General features: G+C 44.2%; 2 protein-coding genes across 2 annotated transcripts; one reads left to right on the top strand and one right to left on the bottom strand.

Annotated features, from left to right (window-relative positions):
• The first annotated feature begins 5,738 nt into the window (after positions 1 to 5,738).
• On the top strand, positions 5,739 to 16,266 carry LOC117645461. The gene is made up of 7 exons (XM_034385670.1): positions 5,739 to 5,808; positions 6,454 to 6,503; positions 6,900 to 7,076; positions 8,542 to 8,808; positions 9,667 to 9,903; positions 14,126 to 14,395; positions 16,114 to 16,266. Exons 1-7 carry the CDS (start codon positions 5,739 to 5,741, stop codon positions 16,264 to 16,266), a joined length of 1,224 nt encoding a protein of 407 aa, XP_034241561.1.
• Positions 16,267 to 16,906: 640 nt separating this feature from the next.
• On the bottom strand, positions 16,907 to 21,938 carry LOC117645460 (cell wall protein SED1-like). Its single transcript, XM_034385669.1, has 5 exons — positions 21,916 to 21,938; positions 21,585 to 21,834; positions 20,087 to 20,980; positions 19,184 to 19,285; positions 16,907 to 17,182 (listed from the first exon to the last, which is right to left on the bottom strand). The coding sequence occupies exons 1-5, from the start codon at positions 21,936 to 21,938 to the stop codon at positions 17,000 to 17,002; spliced, it is 1,452 nt and encodes a 483-aa protein (XP_034241560.1). The 3' UTR covers positions 16,907 to 16,999.
• Between the last annotated feature and the right edge of the window lie 2,613 nt (positions 21,939 to 24,551).

Here is a 24,551-nt window from a genome sequence, read left to right as displayed (position 1 = left end):
GCAGGCTGCTTTGCTAGACAGACCGTAGATATGGAAGTGATCCTCTGAAAAAATAGCATTTGGTCATCAAAATCCACACTAATGGGATGAACTTTGGGTCATCAGCAGCCTCAAAAGCATAGGAAACGGCATTAAACTTAAAAAAAAGGTTTGAGTACTGTCCTTTGACAGTTTGAGTTTTGTCTGTTTTCTGCCGTTTTGTAAGTGTTTTTGGCTGAAATAACCCAACGGATTGAGATAGAAAGCTGAAATTTAGTGTGTGGCCAGCCTAGGACATACCTAACGACCGTGCAAAATCTCAGCCAGATCGGGCGACTCGTTCAGGGGGAATAGTACACACACACACGCACACACACGCAGACAGGAAAAGTGTTTTAACCCCACTGCAGTAACGGGCTTCGCTATCGCTCAGCCAAAAAGGTTCCATGTCATGGGTCCCCGCACGATGTCGAGTTCGCGAGCCATCAATGTCTGATGCAGTTCTCGTGGAACACGTGGCCATAGGGCAGCCTGCAGTCGCCTCCTGCACTCCGGCAGATGCGAACCGTGGGCCACTTGGACCCACGTGACGTCAGAATCACAGATACTCTGTGAAAAAAAGGGGGGGCAGGCATTCCGGACGTAGCAAGCCGGAGAGAACCGGCAGCGGCGGTAGGCATCGCGCCACGCTCAGTGACAGAATGGTTGCCTATACACCGGGCGCGGCTCGGAGCGGAATCCCCTCTCCCCTGCACTCAACCCACTTTACCGCTCTCTTACTCTACCTTAACTACTCTATGCGGATGTGCTTTAAGAGTTAAAATAACCAAGTGAATTGCGAACTGAAAAAATAAGTTTCAGTCCCGAATGTTAGCGTGCTTGTGAGGTTGGGAAAGAATGCAAACAGGAAAACCCCAAATTATTTATTTTTCAGAAAATCATGGCAAAAAATTATAGCATCCATGGAATTAGCAGCCAGCATGGATCTCCGCGGCTGCACTACACTGCAAAGAATTCCGTGGTTTGGCACGGAAAATGGTTAGGTGCTCATAAGGATCTCATGTAATCGGGTACAGAAAACATGGACGGAACCTCCGTGGTTGGTTAGGTACGGACGGTCCAGGTAAAAAATTGACCAGACATGTTCCGTGTAATTTCTGTACTTTTTTCTATCACTGCACCCAGCCGGCGTCACTAAACAGCCGCTCACACGGCGCACTGGGTGCTGACATGCCCAAAAGGCGGTGCGCCAGTCTCGCGAGGAGGGCGAACGCTCCAGTCCCAAATTCTTTGGACCAAAACAAAAAAAACATTAAAAACCATTTTTTAAAAAATAACCCAAATTTATGCAATAAACTAAGGCCACACACCTGAGTCTTCCAAAAGTCCAGCAAGCCTTCCAATGTTGGTGCGGCAGGAAATGGCGACTGAAGGTACTACACCTCATCCGTGTCGACGGTTGGTTCGTCGTCAGCGGCCCATTGGGCGTCGTAGTCGTCGTCCGGGGCGCGACGCTTAGCAGGTGGTGCTGGCCTGCCTTCGGCAGACTCTCTCGCCTCACATCTCCACACAAAGAGACCAAATTCTTAAGATAAATTGGGCCTAGAAAAATTAGGATGTTTTTGGGACTTTAAAATACAAACCAAAAAAAACATTGCATAATGGAAGGAATGGGAAAGCCCTTGCCCGTGTAGGTGAAGGAATGTAAGTCAATTTAAGTTTGACAAAAATTGCACAAGGCTTGGTGCGCGGCTAGCTTAGAAAATTGCTGACCCGCAATTGGTTCGAAAAACAAATTGTGAGCCAAAACAGCCTGTTTTGAAGACGGCCGTATCTCAGTAATCAAAGACGATAGACGGGGACGCCATGCTGTGAAATGAAGTCAAGACGCTTCAAAACTACTTTGGCCACCATGCGTTTTCAAAACAAAAATGCTACAGTTGGTTAAACTGTGAAACAGGTTGCAAACGTACTACTGCGCATGTTCAAAAACACTCCAATCAAGAAGTATTATTGGACAGTTCTACCCGAAAAACTGCGTTCGAACCGACACCACTTCTATTGTTGCACCTTGTTTACCTGCTGTCAAAGATATTTTTCATTTCGAACGTGCTATTTCAGCTTTTGGAGTAAGCTGTACAGACCCAAAAAGAAGCTCGGCTATTGGTCCGCCCCGGCTGCTTATTTACATACCGTGGGCGATTCAGCGCGGTATGAGAATTATGGCGATCGGAGCATTCCCGCTCCAGGGGACTTGGACACGGAAGGTAGGACAGGTGATAGCCACTTCTTCCGTGCAGTAGACACTAGCGTGTGTCAAGAATGCTGCTGAGTCCTCAAAACGCAAATGAAATACATTTCCAGAAATAACTTAAAAAGACTCTAAAATGATCTTGATCATACAAACACAATTTTCTGTTCAAATGATATTGCTGTGAAGATACTTGATGTAGCCATCAGTTTAGCATAATGTAGGATGCAATAATAAAAAACCTTTTTTAAAAAGAAAGATATTTTAGATCAATGAAAAATCAACACATCTTTACATGTTCATTTTAAGGGGTGTTAAGCCTGTTGGTGGTCAAAATATGACCTTCTATCCCTTTAATGGTCCGTTAACTATAAATAATTTAGATGTACTGCTCCAAAATTGCAGCTCCACTTTCTCGGAAGTGAGATATCCTCTATGAGAGAGATCAAATGAAAGCGACAAGTTTCCGTAAACTGACTTGTCAAAAAATCTTGCGAGCCTCATTTTTAAAGTAACCATAAGGTGAACATAATTGAACATTGATTGAACATGATTGAACATAAAATGTTTTTGAACTTGTCTTTCGGAGAACTCCAAGTGTAAGCAGGACTATTTTGATATTGTTAATGGTCGTTGAGATCAAGAAAAATACAAGGTAGGTTTACGCCAGACCGCGTCTTGTCGTAACAGGCTTCGCGATGTCTCGCTGCCTGTTCCTCCAATCCACGCCTGGCGTACCTACCTTGGCCTGCGGCGCTAGCCTGCCTGCGGCAGGCAATGGCTTGTCCGTTGTCGGTTATTTTTTAACTTGTTGAATGCTGGGGGGCTCCGCCCCCAGACCCCCCTACATTCTAAATAGAGTCGTTTTATCTACAGATAACACGATCTTGACCCTTGTCACTTTTTAACTTGTCGAGGCTGGGGGGCTCCGTTCCCCAGACCCCCCTTTCTCCAAGACAGAAGTGGTCTATCTGCAGAAATCTCTGTTTTTCGCCGTTTTTTAGGTGTTTTTCGCCTATAAAAACTGAACCAGTTGAGCTAGGATGGTGAAATTTCGCGTGTGCCGAGCCAAGGACATACCCAAGAAGTGTGCAAAATCTCAGCCAGATCGGCCGAGCCGTTCAGGAGGAGTAGTGCTGACAGACAGACACACAGACAGACAGACAGACAGACAGACAGACAAAACTTTTCAACCCCACCTGAGTAACGGGCTTCGCTATCGCTCAGCCAAAAAAGTTTTAACTTATAAAATTTTTAGGTGTTGATCACTTTTAGCAATATCAAAGTAGTGTGGTGTACACTTATCGTGCACCTACAAAGAAGTTGAAAAACATTTCTGCCAATTAAATATTATCATACATGGTTTTAAAAAAATTGGGAACTTTTTTCCAACCTTTACGACAAGTTAGTTAACGTAAACTTTTTGCTAACTTTTGAACAGTTAATTAACATTAACTTGTCGCTAACTTTTGAAAACTTTTTCTTAGGAAATCCGCAACTCCCTCTAAATCAGAGAAGATGAAACTCAAATTTTTATACAGAACCACTATATTCCTCGAAGTTTCTGATCTGTTAAGTTTAACGTAACAAATTTAGTCGTTTCTCTCATCACTCCTTCTCATACCAAAATTGAGTTTCCACCCTGCCTCCCCAAAAAAATTAGTCTAGAAGGACATACAAATTGGATTGCAGCTTGTTGCACTATCCCTTTCAGTCAGTTAATAAGAAAATATTAATTATCTTGACATTTCAACAGAATTTTTTTTTCTAATCCTTACAATTTCAAGTCGTTTTGATACTTTTTTCGGAAATGACTTCAAATTGAAATTTAAGGACAGATTGGGTGTGTGGTACATGGGAGTCCACTAGAATAGTGTCCAAATCATATGTCCCGTAAAGCGGGAATGCTCCGACCGCCATAATTCTCATACCGCGCTGAATCGCCCACGGTATGTAAATAAGCGCCCCGGCTCGGCTCCCCCCACTCCCTTTTTTTCCTTTAACGAGTCGAGTTTTGCCATGGAAACGGCGATTTTGACAGCAAATTTCTCAAAATTGGCCACCAAATTTTTAACCAGATTTCAGCATGAGAATCAGCGTTCAAAGTTCTACAAGTCTGCAAAGTCTCATTAAAATCGTATAGAAAATTGCCGAAATGCATAAAGGGCCACACAAATTGAATCTCGGGCCGGCTGAATCCTGGGTATACTATAAGGCTACTTCGTGCCTTAAAAAAAAGTAGGGGTAGGTTGGGGAAGAAAAGTACAAAACGCGTACTTTGCACTGTACAGAAGTTTCAAATCAGGATTCAACTATTCTGCTCTCGTGAACTTATAATCCAATGCCTTCCTAATGAAATGGATCACTGTTCATTGATTACAGTTCCCTACATTACGTACAACATGCCAAAATGTATGTGATTTTGGAACTCCTAGAAAAGGGTAAGAAAAGTACACCACCGGGAAAGAAAAGTACAACGAAAAGAATTGCGATTTCGAACCAGGAGACCACCAATCTTGGCTCAATACAGGTTTACCCATAAAGTGGAGAGCTTTCACTTGCCATTAGTTCAAGTTTCGTCAAAATCGGTTAATTGGTTCTGATTCTACATGGACTCATCACAGAAGGTCCAAAAAGCCTTTTCTCAAAGATAAGTGGTTACATCATTTTTGTGCTTTGCTTCCCCTTTTCACGTAAATGCCCAATAACTTGTTTATTTCTAGTCTAATTCCATAACTTGTGTTGACTTTTTTTTTGCTTGTCTCGCCTCATCAAATCTATTCCCGTGATCAATTCTATTTTCATCCCGCTTTTAGTTTCTTAGAGGTTGTTTTTTTCTTTCCCAGTGCCTGTACTTTTACACTTATAAAAAATTGTGTTGAAGCCTAAGAGCATCGAACGGCACTGTTTTTCAAAGATGATGGTCTAAGCTATAAGGTGGTACCTTACATTGGACTGTCGGCTGATTCCGCAGGAAGCTGTACTTCAAAGTACAAACAATTTAAAAAAAGATTTTCATAGTTATTTTTAATGTTTTCTTCAAACGTGCAGTTTGATTCTAAATATTATATGTAGTACGGGGCTAAATTTATTTTTTGTCAGCGGGATGACCAATCTTTCTAAAACCACTAACGTGATGGTTTGGTGTAGTTTCAGTTCGGAGATATAACGGGTGTACTTTTCTTACCCGAGCCTCGAGTGTACTTTTCTTACCCAACCTACCCCTAGCCCACAGTTGATTTTTTACCTTCAACATTGATTTTGGGTCCCGGGTGCCTTGAATGTATGTGACCTACAGGGGGTCATCGATGAAAGGTCAAACAAGCACGGAAGCATATCGGCACAATGCTTCGTGATCGATTTCATCCAACTGAGTGCCCACCCTCGTAGCTCGTGCCCACGAGCTGCCCATCCTGGCCCAGTGCGGCCGAGACCGAAAGCACGAGCGAGCAGTAAAATGAGGAAACTCGGCGCTGCCATGAGCACCGATCAGGCCTTGAGAGACATGATGGCCATGCGGAACAAGATCCGTCATGAATTCGACAAACTGTCGATGATGGCACTCGAGGCTCAGAAAGGTGGGTTGTTTTATATCTTATTTTTACGAAATTTAGGTGACTTGTTCAGACTTCTCGCCACTCCAGAGGCGAGACTCTCAGACCCGTAAGTCTCGCCGAAATTTGGTCAGACAAAAAAGTCTCGTATAATGGTAAATTTTTTCGTAAGACATTTAAAATGTCGCCAAGTTTTGGTCAGATCTGAAAGCCTCGCCAAAATTTGGTCAGGCAAAAAAGTCTCGCCACAAAATGGTCACACACAAAAGCCGTCATTTTGTGGGGAGACTTTTGTGTCTAACCATTTTGTGGCCAGACTTTTTTGCCTGACCAAATTTTGGCGAGGCTTTCAGGTCCGACCAAAACTTGGCGACACTTTAAATGTCTTACGAAGAAATTAACCATAATACGAAGGTAGTTTTTCTTCGTATTACGAAGGTTTTTCTTTGTATCTTACAATGAAACAGCTAAAAAGATCCACATCACGAAGTAATATTGCTTCTTATCATGCTTGCGCCGAATTCACTGTAACATACGAATAACAAAGGTCGAATTTCAATGTAAGGCATTTAAAGTGGAGACTTTAAAGTCTCGCCATATTTTGGGGCGGAGTCTTTCCAACCAATTTGCAGTGTTTGGGTAAACTATAAGTCGATGCTGGTCTTACAGAGTCGTCGCCCCCTACACCACCCCTGCCGCGTGTGGCATCATCCAGGAAGGTGAGAGCAGTGCCTATGAAGTTATGACCGTAACAGGGGTCGAGTTACATTCAGTTCTTTCCCTTTTTCGTGTGTACTTTCCAATGAACCACCTGGGATAGGAGTCCCCTGGTGGTAGTCGGTAGGTCTGCTTACCTTCCGTTACCTTCGCTAATAAACGGAACGTTATTTCAGACAGCACGTAACAGCGCCTAACACCACGAATTAAGGCGCCAAACCATTTTTCAATGTAAACTTCGCTGTTTCTGTTTGTATTTTCTTAAGAATTTCTACAAATTGCTGCTTCATTTCATGATCTTTGAAGAAATTTGACCTGAAGTCTAGGTTGCCCATGAATTTTGCTGTACAAATATGTTGGAGTTGTTGACCCTTGGGTGTGCTCCGACATGCTGGCAGGTGGACCCGCTTCGGCTCATGGTGTATGTAACCAGGATGTTGGGGGTAAGTCCCGTGACCGTGGGGCCACCGTCGGCAGGTGGCCGGTCCACGTACCTCCAGTCGCGGGCATGGATGGTGTATTCCTTGGCGCTGATTATGACCAGCGTTCTGACCAATGGCCATCGTGGATTCACCGTAAGACCGGCGCTTTCTTGACTCGTACACTGTTAAAAAACGGTTGTACAGAAACAATCAGATGAGTGAAAATTTAGTCGTTCCAAAACATAGAATTTCATCATGAACCAAAGCGAAACAAATGTCGTTGAGTCTAGTAAGCGACATTTTGTCGTTGAAGAACAAAATTCTTGTTATCACTCTTTACGATACAATTTGTGTGGAAACAACATCTTTTGCAATTATCTGCTCAATTAAAGCATATTATAAATAATCATCTATTTTGTTCTTTTAAGTCATATGGAAATTACTATTGTTTAAAAAAAAACCATGCAAAATAAATTTAGTGACAAAAGTACACTATGAATATTGACGCTGACATTACAAAATTTCTTTTGGACTTTCACTACTTGTCGTTGATGTATTATTGTTGGTGCGTTATTACCAGTTAGTCGTTGTGAAATTATCCCTTAGTTCCAATACGACAACGGTTTAACAAGCTATTCGTTCCACAACAAATCATGTCGCTAAAAAAAGTTACCGATAAATGTGTCGCTAAGTTACGACAAAATTTTTACCAGTGTAACATGGCAGCACTGCCATGTAATGTGGGTTGTTCACAGTGTTTATGTGCAAGTTTGTACGTCCGTGATACATGATTTTAAACCTATCGTTTTGCGCAAAATTGTGCTCAAATTGCAGGGATCCTTAACCAATGTTCGCGAAAGGTTAAGGGTACGGACTTATGAAAGTGCAAAAGTGTATCCACACAAATTCGAGACATAAAAAAATAACCTACCCTTTTGAAAAGATGTTAGAAGTTAAGGGTAATAACTTTAACTCTTATCATAACGTTATGATGCCCTTATGAGGTAAGTTAAGGATCCCTGTCAAATTGGCACAAAATTGCGCACGTTTACGCATAGTATGCAAAGTCCACGTATGTACTGAGTCGTGCAAGCCACACGTTCAAAATAACTGTACAGAAAGATTTAGTGTGTGTACGAATCCAAGGCGTTTTCAAATGCGAGGTCCATACTCGTCTGAGCTCCACAGCCGATTGCTGCGGAGCTTTGACACACCGCAGATTAAGTTCGTCCCACAGATAATTGTGTTCAGAGTATACCTCGTTTTGAATATCATTGTCCGGAACACCACAGATTGAGTTCTGGCCGCACAGGCAATTGCGTTGAAATGGTAGTGAGAAGATACGCTGTGGCCAAAAGGTGCGGAAAATTCTGTGTAGTACTCCAACTAATTCTCCGTAATCCTCTTGTCAATATTCTCGGTAGGACCTTTCAGTCTTGTGGAAGACTCCTACGGAGAGCACTAAGGTCCTACAGACAAATACTGTAAGGTCCTACGCAGAATATAGATAAGAGGGCTAAGGCGACTCTTGGCAAAAAAAAATAACAGACTTTTCCGTAACTTTTTGCTTTGGTGCTTATGAGCAATAACCGATGAATGGTCGCCTTTCTGCCACCAGTTCCTTGTGGACGTAAACAGCCGGACTGTGACCTCAGCGGTGGTCGGCGTGCTGTTCTCCGTCACGTTCCTCACGTCCGTCGTGAGCAGCCTGTTCTGCCTGGTGGGCACGGTGCGCAAGTACCGCCTGCTGCACACCATCCTGTCCTGGCCGACGCCCGCCAACGGGCCCTCCGGCACTGTGCTAGCCTTGCAGATCGCCGCGTCCATCGCAGCCTACGGCGTCACTGACATTCCCATCGTCCTCATGTTCCCCCCAATCATAATGGTAAGCATGCCGGGGTCACTGCAAATGCAAATCCGTTGACGATAGGTCCTGTACTGTGAATATTACAAACATAGTACAACGAAAAACGTGAAAAAAGGGTAAACGAGGACCAAGGGGGGCTGACTCCCCTGAACCGACACCGTGTACGAAGTAGAACCCCAAACCACCAAGGTAAAAGGTCAAGCCATTTTGGCTGGGGTCGCTTTCCGAATTTTGAGTTCCACCCGAGGGGTGTCCCACTCTGCTAATCGTGCTTACACTTAGTCCAGTAATCACGTCAAAACAGCACTCTGAAAATCTTACAAACTACGTTGGGCCTTACAAAGAAAAGCAGCTTGTTATAAGAAAGCATTTTGAGTATACATACATAGCTTACAAAGAAAATGCTTCGTAATTTACGAACTATTTCTTCGCATAACAAAGTAAATTTGTTTGTATTATGAATGCTAAAAATACTTTATAAGGTTTTAAGCGTGAGGATATTATCGCCGTTTTTCTTGGTGTTTGCGGTTTCTCTTTTGAACTTATTGCGATCCTTTTCTGCCACTTCAACCTTGTAGGCTAGTTTTGATGGAGAAGCAATGACTTCAGACTGTGGTGTATGAATTTCCTCATTACCTTTCATTCCTAGTTTTATTGGAAGAGCTCTTTTTCTTGGGGGGACTTTTCCTTCGTACCCTGAAAAAAATGGGGGGGGGGGCGAAGAGAAGTAACTAAAATCAAAGACATGCAAGAAGGGTATTGCCTTTTGAAATGAGTTGCCAACCTCATGTGGAGTGACAGTGAATCGGGAGCCGAAAGATTAGATCGTTTTGACCCTTCCGTTTAACCGACCCCTGCCTCCTCCTGTTCCAGTAGGCCACGCAACTGGTCCTTCTAGTGTGGCTGGTGATAAACATGGTGGACCGCTTTACGTTGGCGCACCTGCTAAAGCTGGTCGGCCACAGCTTCGCCGCCGTCAACGGCGAGCTGCAGCAGTTGGCGACCCTGGTGCGTGAGCGCCCACAGAAGTACCTTCCGGACGCGTCAGCCAAGGTGGCTGTGCTCCGAGACGCCCACGACAAGGCCCAGGACCAGCTCGACCACATCACGAAGGTGCTGTGGGCTCGGTTACACTGTTCCCGGAACAGTGCACGAACTCAGCAGACTCAACAGACAGTGCGCTCTGTACGCTCTCTTCTGCGTGTATTCATTTGAGTACATAAGCCATTTCATTTGAGTACTACACTGCGAGGAACGTGTTTTCTTTTGAGTACACTCCCAGAAGTGTGTGCTCATTTTCACACCGAGGAGTATTAACATTACATCTCAGATGTGAGTTCACACCTCCAGCTTCACATATTGCCAGGCGCACTGAAAATCCACCAAACGCTATGAATATAGCGTCAATTGGTGCAATGCTCTTGCATTTCAAATAAGGTGAAATGCCTTCCCATGAACGGGCATAGGGCATTTTCGCGAAGCATTGCACGTAAGGTGCGTGCAATATGGCTTTGACATTGCTAGCACGGTGCGATAGCTCAGTGCATTGCACCATACGTGCTATACTCAGCGTTTGGAGTCTCATTGCACGCTGAGGAGGTTGCCTACTCATGTGGAACATGCTCTCGTACGTGTGGAGTAAACGCTTTTTACAACACACCAGTGAATACTAGCTGCAAGTTAGTGTTGGGTCAGTTGGGGCGGGACACGGAGCAAGGGTATTTCGATGGAACTGAACCGGAACCCCGAGCAGTAGAAATATCTGGACCCGGTATGAGAAATCAGATGTGCGGAGGACTGAAAATATGCAAAATCGGGTGTGCGAATGACCTCCGCACACCTGATTTCTCATAGCGGATCCAGATATTTCGAGGGGTCCTATTCAAAGGATCTTATCTGAGCGTTCCTCCGAAGACAATCTTATCTTAAACGCCTGCAAATTTCGATCGTTTTGATCAATCAGAATAAATACGACGGTAAGCGAAACATATTTCTACATGCACTGTTGGTTTCGTTGCTCTTCCATCTTTATGTTTACGCGATCAAACTCACAAATCAAGAACCTATAAAGCCCCAATCCGACTGACTCACTCACTCACTGACTCACTCACTCATAGAAATGTTTGGGGTCAAGGAGTGGTCGTAGAGACTTGCGGTTTTTTCCATTCGATTCCAAATTTTATGGGAAAATTGGGAAAAATCCCAAAAGTTGAAAATTCCTCACCGTTTCCGAGAAAACCTACTTTATCTACAAAAAAAGGGGAACAAATTTCTCACCGTTTCCGAGCAAACCTACTCAATCTTCAAAAAAGGGGACCGACCGACTAAAAATTTTTATTCGCCCCATCGGTAGGTCTAGTCGAGACATTTCCGAAACTGTGCCGCAATCGGGTCCACGTCACCGGCAACATCCTCAAAAACGATAAAATAGGCCTAAATTCAACCAAATCCACTCAATCTTCAAAAAAGGGGACCGACCGACTGAAAATTTTTATTCGCCCCATCGGTAGGTCTGGTCGAGACATTTCCGAAACTGTGCCGCAAACGGGTCCACGTCACCATCAACATCCTCAAAACGATAAAATAGGCCTAAATTCAACAAAATCCACTCAATCTTCAAAAAAGGGGACCGACCGACTGAAAATTTTTATTCGCCCCATCGGTAGGTCTGGTCGAGACATTTCCGAAACTGTGCCGCAAACGGGTCCACGTCACCGGCAACATCCTCAAAACGATAAAATAGGCCTAAATTCAACAAAATCCACTCAATCTTCAAAAAAGGGGACCGACCGACTGAAAATTTTTATTCGCCCCATCGGTAGGTCTGGTCGAGACATTTCCGAAACTGTGCCGCAAACGGGTCCACGTCACCGGCAACATCCTCAAAACGATAAAATAGGCCTAAATTCAACAAAATCCACTCAATCTTCAAAAAAGGGGACCGACCGACTAAAAATTTTTATTCGCCCCATCGGTAGGTCTAGTCGAGACATTTCCGAAACTGTGCCGCAATCGGGTCCCCGTCACCGGCAACATCCTCAAAAACGATAAAATAGGCCTAAATTTAACAAAATCCACTCAATCTTCAAAAAAGGGGACCGACCGACTAAAAATTTTTATTCGCCCCATCGGTAGGTCTAGTCGAGACATTTCCGAAACTGTGCCGCAATCGGGTCCCCGTCACCGGCAACATCCTCAAAAACGATAAAATAGGCCTAAATTTAACAAAATCCACTCAATCTTCAAAAAAGGGGACCGACCGACTAAAAATTTTTATTCGCCCCATCGGTAGGTCTGGTCGAGACATTTCAGAAACTGTGCCGCAATCGGGTCCACGTCACCGGCAACATCCTCATAACGATAAAATAGGCCTAAATTCAACAAAATCCACTCAATCTTCAAAAAAGGGGACCGACCGACTGAAAATTTTTATTCGCCCCATCGGTAGGTCTGGTCGAGACATATCCGAAACTGTGCCGCAATCGGGTCCCCGTCACCGGCAACATCCTCAAAAACGATTAAATAGGCCTAAATTCAACAAAATCCACTCAATCTTCAAAAAAGGGGACCGACCGACTAAAAATTTTTATTCGCCCCATCGGTAGGTCTGGTCGAGACATATCCGAAACTGTGCCGCAATCGGGTCCCCGTCACCGACAACATCCTCAAAAACGATTAAATAGGCCTAAATTGAACAAAATCCACTCAATCTTCAAAAAAGGGGACCGACCGACTAAAAATTTTTATTCGCCCCATCGGTAGGTCTGGTCGAGACATTTCCGAAACTGTGCCGCAATCGGGTCCCCGTCACCGGCAACATCCTCAAAAACGATTAAATAGGCCTAAATTCAACAAAATCCACTCAATCTTCAAAAAAGGGGACCGACCGACTAAAAACTTTTATTCGCCCCATCGGTAGGTCTGGTCGAGACATTTCCGAAACTGTGCCGCAATCGGGTCCCCGTCACCGGCAACATTCTCAAAAACGATTAAATTGGCCTAAATTCAACATAATCTACTCTATCTTCAAAAAAGGTCACCGACCGACTAAAAATTTTTATTCGCCCCGTCGGTAGGTCAAGTCGAGACATTTTAGAAACTGTGCCACAATCGGGTCCCCGTCACCGGCAACATACTCAAAATCAATCATCAATTGTCAACAAGAACCTATGAAGCCCCAAAATCCGACTGACTGACTCCCTTACTCATCAATCAAGAACCTTTATAGCCCCAATCCGACTGACTGACTCCCTCACTCGCTCACTATGTTTGGGGTCAAGGAGTAGTCGTAAAGACTTGCGGGTTTCTTCCATTCGATTCCAAATTTTATGGGAAAATGATATAAAATCCCATAAGTTGAAAATTCTTCAACGAGCTTTCGAAGAAGCAGGACATTTACTTCCTTAGAAAATTTGCCTTTGGTCACCACGGACTTACTGAAAATACTTCGGCACGCGCTCCACACATGCGGGGGTCTGGGGGCGGAGCCCCCAGCGAGCAGCGCGAGTTATATTTATATGTAGCTGTACCAAATGATCAAACTGTGTAAAATTCACCTGCGTTTAAGATAAGATTCACTGAGATTCCAAGCGCTATGAGTATAGCACGTATGGTGCAATGCAGCTGAGATATCGCACCATACGTGCAACGCCATGGCCATATTGCACCTTACGTGCAATGCGTCCCGAAAATGCCCTATGCTAATGCATGGGAATGGGGAGGCATTGCACTTCATGTGCAATGCTTTTGCATTGCACCAATTGACGCTATACTCATAGCGTTTGGATTCTCAGTGTTGTCTTCGGGGGAACGCCCAGATTAGATCTTTTGAATAGGACCCCTCGATTTCTACTGCTCGGGGTTCCGGTTCAGATCCATCGGAATACCCTTACGGTAGAAACGGAACCTGGTTTTCCCAGGAGGCCAATGGTGAAGGCATAGGCGATTTCCAGGCTGTTCCTGGGAAAACCAGGATCAGTTCTTACCGTGCTATTGGACGGCTGGTTTGGTTAAGGTTGTACATTTTAGAATTCATGTCACACCAAATTGTTAAAATAACATGTATCAAGGCATGATTTCTAAAATTTCAAATCTTTGTCAAATGTCAAATAATCTGGGGATGATGTCAGGACAGTACCTGCCGATTTTTGGCTTTTCACAGCGGCTTCTCAGTGGCAAACAAACTTTCCATCAGATTTTCAGTGAGCTGTTCCATTTTTACCGCGTGTCCCGAAATGACTCCAACTGACCCACTGAGTTATACTACCGGTACATCTGAGTTTGCAGAGAAGGTGGGAAATGTCCTTTGTCGGGTAACGTCGCCCTGGTCCGCCAGGCGTTCGAGCTGCAGATGGTGGGCATCCTGCTCAACGACTTCACGAATGCTGTCATGGTCGTGTACTTGACCGTGCAAAAGGTGTCAGGCAACAGCACGGGTTCCGAATCTTTCTCGGACCGGCTTCTGATCAACTCCACGTACAGCTTCGCGGCCACCGTCGTTGCCTGCATGGCCAGCTCATGGACAAGCCAGCAGGGAAGCGAAACGCAAACTTACGTCCATAGAGTCCTCCGAAGTCCCTTCGTCAGCGAGGCCGAGACGCAGGAGGTATGTGCATACGCCTACCAATGATGGCTATTTTTGGCGAAGCGCGAGCGAACCCGCACTCTCAGGACTTTTCTCTCTCTTGCTTTTGACGTTTTTTTTGAGCGAAGGTAAAATGTTTAACTATGCTCAATTTCGATCGTTACAAAGATAATATTGCCAAAAGATCATGAAGAAATTGAGAAGTATACTGCAAATGACAAAAAGTTAGGTTTAATGGACCAAATACACTATGCAGTGTACAAAATAGTGCATAGCTTACGAGAAAATAATACATATGTACTATTTTCTCTTACGTTTGCACAAAAAAACTTTCTTGCGAGCGATGAAAAGTCAATACGAGAGAGAGTGCGACATCATCCCTTTGTGAGTCAGCTTCTGAGAAAGCGGCGGATGGACTGCAGACCAGGATCATATCAGACGACATTACCAGATTCCACAGGACATCTTTTGGCCCACGGATGCAGTTTTGAGGACACTCCATGGAGATACAATTTCGTGTCCTCCTGGCGGGACAAATTGATTAATTAAAATTCAATAGTGCGTCCGTCAATGTGGCGCCAGGTGGAAACAAAGTTTTACCACCGTCGGATCACTGTTACCCCAATAGTGATTATGAACTCGCTTCCAAAACAGTACAATTTTTAATTACATTATTAGCGCAATGCAAAAGTTGTTACGTAATTTCAATACTTGAATTTGCGTAACGCTTGTGTCTGGGACTTACACTCTCAGTCTAGTATTGACTTTTTATCTCTTGCCATAAAGTTTTTTGTGCCAACGTAATATGTACTATTTTCTCTTGAACTATGCACTATGTATTTTGTCTATTGTATAATGTATTCAGTCCATTCTACCTGACTTTGTCATTTGCAATGTACTTTTCAATTTCTACATGATCTATTGACAATTTTATCTTTAACAGGATCAAAATTGTGCATAGTTAAAGAGAACATGGTACATTTCACGTTTGCTCAAAAACCGTCATAAGCAGGAGAGAAAAAAGTCCATATAGGTCTGAGAGTGTAGTGTCGCCATGAAATTTACAGTGGATTATCATTTGTTTCAGCTGACCATATTCTCCTTGCAGCTTATGCACCAGAAGCTCACCATGACGCCCCTGGGCATTTTCGAAGTGGACAACACTCTACTGAGCAGAGTAGGCATTATTACTTTGATTTACACTCTAAATGCCTTTCAATGAAACTTAAGCTGTGTTACAGTGAATTCGGCGCAAGCAATACGAAGTAATATTTATTCATTTACGAATCTTTTTAAAGGAACTCTTTAAAGACGGAACCTTTTTAAAAGGAATCTTTTTAATATTTTTATAATAAGATCTTCCGTAATGCGAAGAGGAACTACCTTCGTATTACGCTTGCGCCATTTCTTCGTAAGGCATTGAGTGTGAACGGTATCGTAACAACATAATCTCATTTTCGGTTGCAGTTTTGCCTCAGTGTCGTCATGTACGTTGTCGTGCTGGTGCAGTTTGGCTCATCAACTCCTCCCTCACCGCAAAAGTGAGCGGAGTGGTTAATCCGTTGTTCTGGCGTTAAAAGAGGCCTGGATGAAGGCACCCGGGCTCGTACGAGGCCGGACGATAAAACCATCTCCTGGGAATTTTAAAGAGTTGACCGACAGTCCTGACAATCCAAGGGCACGGTAAAAACATTTTCTGGAAATTTTAAAGGATTTGCCGATATTCCTGACAATCCCAGGGCACGGTAAAACCATTTCCTACGAATTTTAAGGAATTGGCCGATATTCCTCACTACCAGAAGAGATTTTTCTGGGCATTGACCGACGTTCCTGGGAATCCCAAGAGATGGTTTTACACTGGGATGTGCTCTCAAGGTTGGACTGGCTTCTAAAGGGCCCTCCATAACCGACCCCCCTCACTAAATGTCATTGGACTTTTTTTGCCCCACGAATGATGCAATTTTAAGCACATCCGCTGGTGATGCAATTTTGTGTCCGCCAGGCGGGACAAATTGTCTAGTGAAAGTACAAGTTGCAGCTGGCGCCGGACAAAATGTGTCACCAGACGCGAACAAAATTGTATCAGCGTCGGATGTGCTTAAAATCGCATAAATCGTGGGACAAAAAAAGTCCCATGACATTTAGTGTGTAATCCATTTTTTTTTTAATTCCCCGATCGAACGATCAAAAACCAAACGAAAATCATCTTTGTGACTACGCAATGTAGATTTTGCCAAAACAAAGAAATGAAAATTGTTTGGATTTTGCGTTATTGAATAAAACCTAATACATAAAACGCGTTGAGGAGAAAATGAAAACTGAAAGGCCCTCGCAAGACAGGTATTAGTGTTTTTGGAACTGCGGTGTACAAACCAATGGAATTGAGTTCGTTTCGACTGTTACAACTTTATTGTTCGTTTCTTGATTCTGATGCAAGACAGGTAATGTGGTAGGGGTCGAAGTTGGTGTTTAGTACTTCTCCGAAGTAGCCAGACGCACCCACCAAAAGCAACTTTTTCACAAAAAATTTAGAGTTTTTTTATTGTCATAAGATATTACAACTGAGACACAGACAACGTGGCCTGTTGACATTTTCCAGAAAACCTCGGTCAGCAGCCAAGTCTCTCATGAGTGTAAGCTGCGAATAGCAGCAGCGACAGCCAGGTCGACCTTTTTCAGCTTGCCTTGAGTGGCGTCGTAAATTTGATCCGGTCCAGACACAAACTTTGTGATGGCATCGATGTACGTACTGTCATCGTGGTACCGCGCAATGTCGTCGACGGTTTTAGCAGCCGTGTCGAATGCATCCTATACATCAAAGATACAATCATGATGAGTTAGACCCAGGGACGTCTGAAGGAGCAACATGCTGGAGGACCAAAAACTGATTAGAGCGACTGGTACATGACCAGTTAATACTCGTTGTTCAATTTTAACAGCGCAGAGTAAACAGAGCACACAAAATAAAAAAGGAATTTGTTGACCCAACGAAAAAGCACGTTGATTCCATGATAACAGAAATGTTTTTCTTGAGTAACGAACTATTTGTTGGTAAAACTAAGAATCTGTTGGCGCAACAAGAAGACTCGTCCAAGAATTCATGATTTTGTCTCTCCAACTAACTCTTTTGCTCCGCGAACGGATTGTTCGTCGTACTTAACAAATTATTCGTTGCGCGGAAAAACTTTTCGTTACTCCAACTATTTTGATTCGGTTATCACGGAACCAACGTACCGTAAACCGGGGTAACTTGAGAGAGTATTTCACGTTTTTTGGACCGTGTGTCCACGAAACTTCTCTCACCAACCCGAATCCCAACTATGTTTTATTTCACATGATTACATTCGGTTTGGACCCCACGAATTTTTTGGGGGTCTCCTAATATGAGAGTAATGGGCCTCTAAAGTTGTCTCAAGTTACCCCGTCATTTGGGGTAACTTGAGACACACCTAGTTTTTACTTTGCTTTTTCACGGAAGTGGTTTTTTTGCCAGTCCATACTGACTTTCTGAGACATTTAACTCATTTTCAATGAAAAGTACTACTTGTGGAATATATTGGAAGATTTTTGATCCTTATATTAAGATTTTTTCATCAAGGTTACATTTGGATAACGGCACTTCAGAAGCGCAACGATTCTCCCATTTCACATCCAACTCTGTCAATTAAGTACAGCGATTCTCTCATTTTACATCCAACCCTGACACCTGTTAAGACATTTTTCTTTATTTCTACGTACACAAGTCCATTCCTGCAAAGGTAAATAGTCTTAGTCAATTTTTAAAATTTACTCAAAATCCTTAAACTATTTTTACAGTTAATTTTCTTCAAAAAATCGACGGTTCTTGGGCTATAAGTTGTCCGATTTCAATGACATTTAGCTCTTTGGAAAGGTAATTAAATTCCCCATCTTTTGAGACCTCAAGATTAATTATGTCTCATCTGGTCCGTGAGTAGTTGAGAAAACACTCCAACTTTAAGCTGCATATCCACTCGGGACCCTTAACACTGCCTAAAAATGTGATTCCCGATCAAATGCGGCTTAGTTTTGATCGTAAAACGGAGAGGTCCGTTACTTCAAACCACCCTGTAGTACAAGGAGGTGCCAGTGTCAAGTTACGCTACTCAACTTCCGTCAAATTCAATTAAATTTGGTGTCTCAAGTTACCCCGCACAGTTACCATTTTCTATAAAAGTCAGTATTACCCGATGAATGATGGGTTTTCCTCAAAACCAATGCTGCATTTAGAATGTTGAAATAATAGGGTTGAAAGGCACTACAGTCATTTGGGTCTCAGCAAGACGTGTTTCGAGTACCAAAGGAGACCTGTAACACTTCTCTAAAATTGTTAAATTTACTAAAATTAAAAAATTGTTATGGATTTGACCAGCTTGGTCCTAACCCGCCGTTCACACGCTTAATCGTCTTTCCAAACAAGTATGAAAGAAAGTGCTGGGGCAGTTTTGACCTCCGAATGTGCCGAGCTAGGTGGCAGCTCCAAAAAGGTGAAAAAGCAGAAGTGTCTCAAGTTACCCTTGCTGTCTCAAGTTACCCCGGTTTACGGTACTTTCTCCTTGGGGCAATGAATTCCTTTTTCCATGCAGCTGCAAGTCAAAGTTTCATCTTAACCGGTAGAAATTGCTCAGTCCGCAAAACTAAGGGACCGTAACCCCGTTTGCGAGTTTTGAAACAATCGCACAAGTCATTTTGCTGTCTGGGAGCTTCGAGTGCAGTGCTCCCTTACGTATGCCGCAAATGTAAAGAAATGGCTGATTGAAAATGATTGCGCAGTGTGGCTGTCGCACTAACCTCAATGACGTCATCAGAAAACGCCTTCGCGAAAGAAGCGTACTGCGAGTAATCCGCCAGAACTTCAGCCAAGACGGCAGTGGCGGCATCGAAGGGGTCAGCCTGCCGGGAAAAGAAATTGGCAATGAGTTCTGTAAATTTTAACACCTGTGCATGGAAAGTGAGCCGACGTAGTAAGCGGGAAAAGGAGCTATTTTTAAGGGGAGACTCAACTTTTGGTGATGGGGAATCTACACTCAAACATTTCTCTGCGTTGTTAAAATAACAGAGGTTGGGGTGGCATATTCAGGTGCCAATTGGCTGAAATTTAATTTCCTGGTGCAGAAGTGACTGAGGGACAAGAATATGGCCAGGGATTTGACCTTCGGCAAATACTTCCTGAGACACTGGCCAAAACACTTGAAGAGGACACAAAAGAGTCCCACATCTTCGATAATTTTTGTTTGACCTGCCGAAAATACAATCGTGTGCAGAAAAAGACCAAAGAATCCAAAGTATGGTGGACCTCGGAAGGACGTCATCGGGGACCTCAACGTAGCCGACGACGACACTCAAATTCACACACTAAATATTTATGTAGAATTTTGTACGTCGTGATGCAGGATTTTAAACCTGCGTGACGTTTTGCATAAAATTGTGCAGAAAATCGCATAAATGTATGCATTTTCACGCATAATAATATGCAAATTCCCCGTATGCACAAAATCGTGCAAGTGGCACGTACAGAATTCTACATAAACATATAGTGTGTAGAAAACGAAACACGTGTTACCAAATTTCGGGTAATGAATTTCTCGCCAACCAAAATTAGTCAATACGATTGCATCACCCATTTCAAGTGGCTCATTCATTCTCAGTGTCAGCATCCTGAACCACGAAAACCGCTGCAGGACTGATTCTCACCGTTGTTGATCGCTTCTTCCGATCTCTAACAGGACTGTCATCAGGACCTGGGGTTGGAGCTTCGGTGAGTGCATCAGTAGGAGCCTGGGTAGGAGCTTCAGTGGGAGGCTGGGTTGAAGCTCCAGTAGGAGCCTGGGTTGGAGCTTCAATGGGAGCCTGGGTGGAAGCTCCGGTGGGAGCTACAGTAGGAGCCTCTGTAGAAGCCTGGGTAGGGGCTTCAGTGGGAGCCTCGGTGGGAGGTTGGGTAGGAGCCTGGGTAGGAGCTTCAGTAGGAGCCTGGGTAGGAGCTTCGGTGGAGGGCTGGGTAGGAGCTTCAGTGGGTGGCTGGGTAGGAGCTTCGGTAGGAGCCTGGGTAGGAGCTTCAGTGGGGGGCTCGGTAGGAGCTTCGGTGGGAGCCTGGGTAGGAGCTTCCGTGGGTGGCTGGGTAGGAGCTTCGGTAGGAGCTTCAGTGGGGGGCTGGGTAGGAGCTTCAGTGGGGGGCTGGGTAGGAGCTTCAGTGGGGGGCTGGGTGGGAGCTTCAGTGGGAGGCTGGGTGGGAGCTTCGGTGGGAGCCAGGGTAGGAGCTTCGGTGGGTGGCTGGGTAGGAGCCTCGGTGGGTGGCTGGGTAGGAGCTTCAGTGGGAGCGTCTGTAGGAGCCTCGGTTGGAGCCTGGGTGGGAGCTTCGGTGGGAGCCTCAGTAGGAGCCTCGGTGGGAGCTTCGGTGGGAGCCTCGGTGGGACCGGCAGTCGTGGCTGCAGCGCTGGCCTGCTGGGCTGCTTCGGCGGCAGCCGAAGCGTCTTGCGCTGCCTGCGATGCCTGATCCACCTCGCTCTTCCAAAGGAAAATCCGGTCTGAGAGCGCTGTTACTCTGATCCTGGAAGACTCGATCGACTTATCAAAGATCGACTTGAATGCCTGTGAACCGAGCAAACGTCACAAAAAGTTATGCTCCATAACACTTATGGGATGCAAATGCATGCTAACAAGATATCTTATTGAAGCGAAAGTACGCTTGATATCAAGCGTCAACTTATTTTGCTTGGCACACAATAAAATTTACTCTGAATTCAAAATGATACCGCGTCTAGAAAAAAAAACACATTAAACGCATCGGTTAAGGAAAAGATTATCTGATCGCATCCAAAAAGGAAACTGGTACTCATGTGCACACGGTGGAAACGGTTCTTGGTTTTCCCAGGAACTCCCTGGAAATCACCTCTGCCTCCAGCCTCCACCATAGGCTACCTGGGAAAACCAGGAAACGTTTCCACCGTGCATCCATCTGCGGTACACCTCATGAGGTGTGCTGTATGCACAAAGGAAACAGTGTCACACGATTTTCAGCACACACAATTTTTCGTACAAATGGGTACGAAGAATCGCCCTAATTTGTGCGAAAAGCACGCACGCGCAAAATTGTGAGGCCACCTCCGAATGTTGCGAGGATTTTAAGGTGTATACTTTCCAAGCAATGCGGTCAAAAAATGAAAAACAACCAAGGTTGATATGATAAACTTACCACGGCGGCGGAGGCGCCGAGACGTTTGAACCTCTTAATTTCGGCGTCCACCACGTGGCGCGGCAAGGGGACCCTCTCCGCCCTGTCCACGTACTGCTGCAGCTCGTCGCTAGCATCTCCGAATGAGTCGCTGATGATCCAGCCAGCCTCTTTCGTCGCCTCGTGAACTGCATCCAACACCTTTTTGCCTACGGCACGGACCTCTATACCTGTGAGGAAATAGAGACCGACTGATGCACTGGTGTACTCCCTTAATGCGAGCCTCAATGTCCGCGGGTTTTACCCCAAGTTTAAAATTGAAAAAGATGTGGGTAAACATTTTGGCACAAACTCTACAAACTCAAGTTTGTACATAGTACACACTACCTGGAGTGTACATGCATGTACACTCCTGGTGGCGAATTCCTTCCGGTACACTGTTGCTGGCTCCCTGCTGCAGGTATGAGCCACCTACCCAGCCGAGAATGCATTTTCGATTCGAGGTCGATTCGACGTCGATGCATACGATGATTGCTCGAAGTCGTTTTTCACGTCGAATTTTCCCAAAAAATCGAAAAGTTGTTATTGGTCGTTCATAACATTGGGCAGACTGGAAAGCCATAGCTATACTATAAACAGGGTAAGAAAATGTTCCTTTGTTCATCTGATATGTCAAATTGACATGTTAGAATTTCGGTATCAGATCGATATCGATTCGAGCAACGGTATCGATGGTAGGTACCTGATTTGGTAGAATGTTTCTGATATCTCAAAATTCTATTCTGTGTCACTTTCACTCCAAACGGGGAGTGCCATTGGCTAATTTCACCTGGCTGAAGACGTTTCCCCCTTCATTTGAGAAAAATCATTGTCAACAATTTGTATGAGACTCTTGCAAAGAAGTAACATCTAGTCTCAAGCTGAAATCTTTTTTCAATTCCGCGTTTTGACTTACGAAACGCCACACGGTAAAAGCGGTTCCTGGTTTTCCCAGGAACACCCTGGAAATCGCCTATGTCTTCGCCATAGAGCTCCTGGGAAAACCAGGTACCGTTTTTGCCGTGCACCTCGATCCGCTCCGCAGGTCTTCACTTACACTGTTAAAAAATGGTTGTATAGAAACAATCAGATGAGTGAAAATTTAGTCGTTCCAAAACAAAGAATTATATCATGAACCAAAGCGAAAGAAATGTCGTTGAATCTTGTAAGCGGCAATTTGTCGTTGAAGAACAAAATTCTTGTTATCACCCTTAGCGATACTATTTGTGTGGAAACAAAATCTTTTGCAATTATCTGCTCAATTGAAGCATATTATGAATAATCATCTATTGGTCTTCTTTAATCATAGCAACATCACTATTATTTAAAAAAGAATTGGGCAAAATAAATTTAGCGATAAAAGTACATAAAAGTACTCCATGAATACTTGTCCCAGACATTACAAAATCTTTTTCGACTTACAAGACTTGTCGTTGACCAACAATATTTGTTGTTGGTCAACGACCTGTATGTGAAAGTAGACTGCTAATGTGTTATTACAAGTTAGTCGTTGTGAAATTATCCTTTAGTTCCAGTACGAGTTTGGTTTAACAAGCTATTCGTTCCACAACAAATCTTGTCGCTAAAAAAATTAGCGATAAATGTGTCGCTAAGTTACGACAAAATTTTTGTCAGTGTACTCTTAAATTTGGCTGGTCTGGCTGCAGTAACTCAGAGCTGCGGACAACCGGCACCTAACAGCTGTGGTAGCGCAGTGGTTAGAGTGCGCGGCTAGTAATCGGGAGGTAGCGGGTTCGGATCCCCCACAAGTTATATCGGCAAATGGCATTCTTGGCACTGCATAGTGACTACAGTGCATTGCTTTTTCGAACAGGATAGGACCTCGATTATAGATCGAAATCGACCTTAAATCGACTCCGAGTCGACATCGTTTTAAAGTACATATCGATATCGATTCGAGGAATTTTTTCGACCTTTCCAGATCGACGTCGATTCGACCCCGAATCGAAAATGCATTTTTGGCTGGGGTAAGCCGCTTGCGTCGTGCAGAACCAATGCGAATCTACGAACAGCCGCCCCTACCGCGCCCCACTGACCCATGGTCGACACCGCAGCATGCACTCACTCCCATTTTCTGCGTTTTCCTTGCAACACTTGCACTTGGGTAAAATTCAAGGGGATTGACACGACCTGAACCTCATGTCGTCAGAACTTGATGAAAGTTGGCTCAAATGTTACCCCCATAGGGGTAAGTAAGCCCACAAAATTTGAACCCTCTAGCTCAACTAACATGGGCGCAGTGAGCAATCTAATTTTCGCCTGAAATTCATTTTCACCTTTTTCAGCAAAATGCACATTTTTGGAAAAATCGTCGCGCTGGCCGCCCCGACGGCCTTTCCTCCGCCTGATCGACGTTCCTAGACTCGAAATTGTCTGGGGAATCCGAATCTGGCGTCGGATTTCCGATAGCGTTCCGATAAAAATCCAAAAATCGCACTTTTTTACGGAAATTTAGTTATTTTAGGGGTTTACGCGACAGGCCGTATCCACTAGCCCCCAATCCAAACATGCCCGTTTCAACTTTTTTTCAGTTAAGGGACACCATAAGCCTAATTTTAAGTTGGGCCCCGATATTGTGTATGGGTCTCGTTCAGGAGCTAGCCCTATGCCCAACTTTTGACTTTTTCCCTACAACTTGTTTTTCTATGAAACCTTTAAAAAGGCATGGCCTCCTCAAAAAACGTCCTAGGCGGCAAATAATGTAGTCTAACGGACGCAGAATTTCCCGAGGATCACGATGCTGCACGTGCATTTGAGTTTTGGGGCCTCAAACACAGTTAAAACTCCAAAAAACAACAAATTTATGTCAAATGCCACAAAATGTTGAACGGCAGTTACGACCCTTTTCCCCGTCGCAAGGCCGCTTTGCCGTTGCCTACTCGGACTCATTGGAGTTTCCACTTTGAGAATAAGCAGAAAAGGGTCAGC

The sequence above is a fragment of the Thrips palmi genome, unplaced genomic scaffold (genome assembly GCF_012932325.1).
Source record: "Thrips palmi isolate BJ-2018 unplaced genomic scaffold, TpBJ-2018v1 HiC_scaffold_18, whole genome shotgun sequence".
Lineage (NCBI taxonomy): Eukaryota > Metazoa > Arthropoda > Insecta > Thysanoptera > Thripidae > Thrips > Thrips palmi.
This window is presented reverse-complemented; position numbering and strand designations above follow the sequence as displayed.

Excerpts from the sequence above, each read along its gene's own strand:
- LOC117645461 (XM_034385670.1), top strand. The coding sequence starts at position 5,739 with ATGGCCATGCGGAACAAGATCCGTCATGAATTCGACAAACTGTCGATG. Across the intron at positions 8,809-9,666 it reads TGTTCCCCCCAATCATAATG|GCCACGCAACTGGTCCTTCT; the intron begins GTAAGCATGCCG and ends CTGTTCCAGTAG. Across the intron at positions 14,396-16,113 it reads GCGAGGCCGAGACGCAGGAG|GGCACGGTAAAACCATTTCC; the intron begins GTATGTGCATAC and ends TGACAATCCCAG.
- LOC117645460 (XM_034385669.1), bottom strand. The coding sequence starts at position 21,938 with ATGTACAAACTTGAGTTTGTAGA. Across the intron at positions 19,286-20,086 it reads GGAAGAAGCGATCAACAACG|GCTGACCCCTTCGATGCCGC; the intron begins GTGAGAATCAGT and ends TTTTCCCGGCAG. Across the intron at positions 17,183-19,183 it reads TTTCTGATGACGTCATTGAG|GATGCATTCGACACGGCTGC; the intron begins GTTAGTGCGACA and ends TTTGATGTATAG.